General features: G+C 41.8%; 1 protein-coding gene across 3 annotated transcripts in view; it reads right to left on the bottom strand.

Moving 5' to 3' along the window:
- col22a1 (collagen, type XXII, alpha 1) overlaps window positions 1-3,333 on the bottom strand; it is a 99,729-nt gene that overhangs the window by 64,800 nt on the left and 31,596 nt on the right. For all 3 annotated transcript variants that reach the window (XM_032534839.1, XM_032534840.1, XM_032534841.1), the window contains 3 exons: window positions 2,078-2,122; window positions 193-246; window positions 21-74 (listed from right to left, as the gene is read on the bottom strand). In XM_032534839.1, coding sequence (XP_032390730.1) covers window positions 21-74; window positions 193-246; window positions 2,078-2,122 — 153 coding nt within the window. The remainder of the gene's footprint in view (window positions 1-20; window positions 75-192; window positions 247-2,077; window positions 2,123-3,333) is intronic.

Below are 3,333 nucleotides of genomic sequence, written 5' to 3'. Positions count from 1 at the left end.
GGGGGGGGGGGTGAACATACCTTGATGCCTTTAATTCCGCCCGGCCCGGGTGCACCAACCAGTCCTCTCAAACCCTGATCAATATTAGACAAAAGCTTCATTGATACAAAGGTGACTCACTCCGTCTATCACATACTACTGCCAGTGGGCTGTTTGTAACTGCAGGGTCCTAAACAGAGGATCATGACTTACATCTTTCCCTGGAACACCGGGTTTGCCAGGGAATCCATCCAAACCTGCCACGCCCTGAAATGGAAGAAAAAGTTTCAAAAAAATAAAGGAAGAGGTGTTTCTACAATAACTGTTGAACTCAATAAAGTATTTAAGTAAAAAAATTGTCGAAGTGAATACCAGTTTTTTATGTCTCCACTGACAACAAACCAATTGTGTCTATGAATAGCTCCTCTTTTTACCCTGTGTGTTGAGCTCTCTGTTGTAGCTACAGACGTTTGTGAACAGAGTTTTCTGTTGGAGATGGTAAGCCCCTTTGGGGGTGACTTTGAGCTTTATCACTTTGTTAATCTAGAACGTGCACAGAAAAGATATAATACACAATAAAGAAAAGGGGAAAAGCCAAAAAGCATAATATATATGATCCCAGAGAGCAATGCTTTCAGCAAAATGCTAATAAAAGCATGCTAACGGGCTTGTATCTGTCCAATCCCACGTCCCAGGAGACAGGACCTGAACCAATGCTAAGTGGGAATGCTATTGAAGGGTGGGCCTTGCCTCAAAGTTGCGTGGGTTCCATAATAATGCGTACTGGAAACCAATGGTTGACATTAGGCACTGACCTCAAATATTTAGGAACAAGATAGCCCATTGATCAGTTTCCGCCATGGAAAATTTGCTCACAATGACGAAGTTAACATGTTATGTTATGTATCTTTTAAATATTAGTAGTCACTATCTTAGTTGAGCATGTGAGCATGCTTACATTTGGAACCTTGGATTGGAATATAGTTGGTCTTGCAGTAATCTCTCCAAACAGATATGAACATATGAATACAGAATTTGTAGGCAACAGAACAAGATTTTGGTTTTGCAATAATAATAATAGAGATAATAGAGAGCAGATTTTTAAGTGGTGGACAGTACTGTGTAACCCAAAACACATCCCAAAGTTTTCAGTCAGCGAACATCGCTCTGACTTTAACCCCAGGTGACTACTGTAAACCACATATTCCCTTTATCACTTTACTGAGACAAGTACTTTTCCAGTTTTCACCAACAGGAAATTGCTTCCTGACTGGCTGACAGACAGCTCTAAACCTGACATCAGCATGTTTGAATGGCCCTTCAGTATGCCTAGAACCTGCTGCAGATCTTCAAGACATAAGGCAAAGTAATCAGTGTAGTGATTCCGTGTTTACTGCTTTCTACAATCCCCTTGTTCAAGTTGTATAAATTTAAATTTGAGTTGACGTCTCAGCCTGATACAGAAGTGATTGTAAGTAGCAGTTGTTCTTTTATCATTCTATTCTATCTATCTGTTACTCGTAGTATCAGTGAAGTCATGATCACAAAAACATCTTGACAAATTGACTTCAGTTGGAAACTATTGTGATGCTGGCAGATAACCTTTCACTGATTTATTAGCTGAACCGTCTGAGTCTGAAATGCAGTCTAACATCACTTTGTTGGCAAGAGAAGAAAGGTTTTAGCAGGTAGGAGGAAACATTGGACATCAACAATGCCTGAGAAGGACTGAATGAGCTGCATAGCCAAACTCCCCTACAGGATCCCAGACAGGAAGTGTGCAGAGTGATTCAAGGAAGCCACATCTGTTTGCACGATTACGCCCCTCACTTCTCAGTTCCTCTGAGAAAAATGGCCTCTCTCAGTTAATCTAACCCAGTTTTCAGGATTTGCAGTGTGAACCCTGTTCTGCACAGGTTCACTCAAACATACACGGTTCAAATGGTTCTAAAAGGAAAACATGGCCAGGAAAAGTAAATGTGAAACCCTGTTTTCCCTCAGCAACTTCTATTCCGTCCAAGTGCTCTTGAGCAAGATGCTGAACCCCTCTCAGCTACAGAAGATGTGATCTCAAAAGTCAGAAGTCAGTATTACTTACTGTGGCTCCCGGAGATCCTTTCTCGCCTTTTATACCTGATTCCCCCTACAACAACCACAGCAACATCATTAATATTATAATTTCAAAATCTTATATTACATTTTATCAACATCAGATCTTAAAAGAGAATTTCTTTTTTGTAACGTACACCCTTTTCCCATGCATTTTTTCCTAAGTGGCTAATGTGAACTGTGAAGTTGGTCCAGCATTGAGCTACATCCTGTCGTAATGTATGTAATGTATGTATGAAATCCTATGAAAGAAATGCTCCCCGTAGTTTTCCGTCCACTAAAAGTGCTGGTTTTTGCCACTGGCTAAGATTGGTTGTAAGATTTGAGTGACTACATTATAGTTAGATGGTGAATTCAATTCAATTCAATTCAATGCAATTTAATTTATAGTATCCAATCATAAAAAGAGTTATCTCGACACACTTTACAGAGTAGGTCTAGACCACACTTTATAATTTATTTCTATACAATTCTAGTAGTTTCCCCAAGAGAAAGCTACTAGTGCAATCAACTAGTGCGACTGTGGCGAGGAAAAACTGTCTTTCAGGAAGAAACCTCAGCCAGACCCAGGCCCTTGGTGGGTGGTGTCTGACGGGGCCGGTTGGGGATGTGATGCGCAGTGGCAATAGCAATCACAATAAAGATAATGAAACAGCGACTAAAAAACGGTAGTAGTAGCAGTGCATGTCATAGCAGGGCGCTGCAGGGCGCTACAGTATGTAGCATGGCACAGCAGGGCGTAGCTGGGCGTAGCAGTGAAGTCTCGGAGAAAGACAGCAGCATGGAACAATGTGTGTTTGAGTTTCAGAGATTTTGTTGTTTTGGAGTAGAGACAGCGTAGCTTTGTGTTCCAGAATTTTGATTAAAGATTCTGACACACCAACCCAATGGCCGACCGTTGGCAGAAATGGCAGTCCGACTGATAAGCCCCTGAGGTCAAAAAAGTGCCTCGGATCACGCCAAAGCGACGCCGACCTGAGCGTACGTTCTGCACGTGTGCAAGACTTAATAGCAGGTGGCGCTAATCTGTATTGTCGCCCAAAAACTGGAAAGTGGAAATGACGTAACATCTCTCTAGACCTAGTAAACACAGAGCACGCTGTTGTCAGGCATTGTTTTCAGAGAGGGGTGACAGTAGTCAAGTAGTCAAGGAGGATCATTGTTGTCATTATTTGCTAAACGGAAGAAAATACGATGGCTAGTTAAAGAAAGATACCGGCGTTGTCAGCTCCGGTTTTCTCGTGC

The sequence above is a fragment of the Etheostoma spectabile genome, chromosome 14 (genome assembly GCF_008692095.1).
Source record: "Etheostoma spectabile isolate EspeVRDwgs_2016 chromosome 14, UIUC_Espe_1.0, whole genome shotgun sequence".
NCBI classification, from domain to species: Eukaryota; Metazoa; Chordata; class Actinopteri; order Perciformes; family Percidae; genus Etheostoma; species Etheostoma spectabile.
Note: the sequence above shows the minus strand (reverse complement) of the source record. Positions and strands in the feature narration are given on the sequence as shown.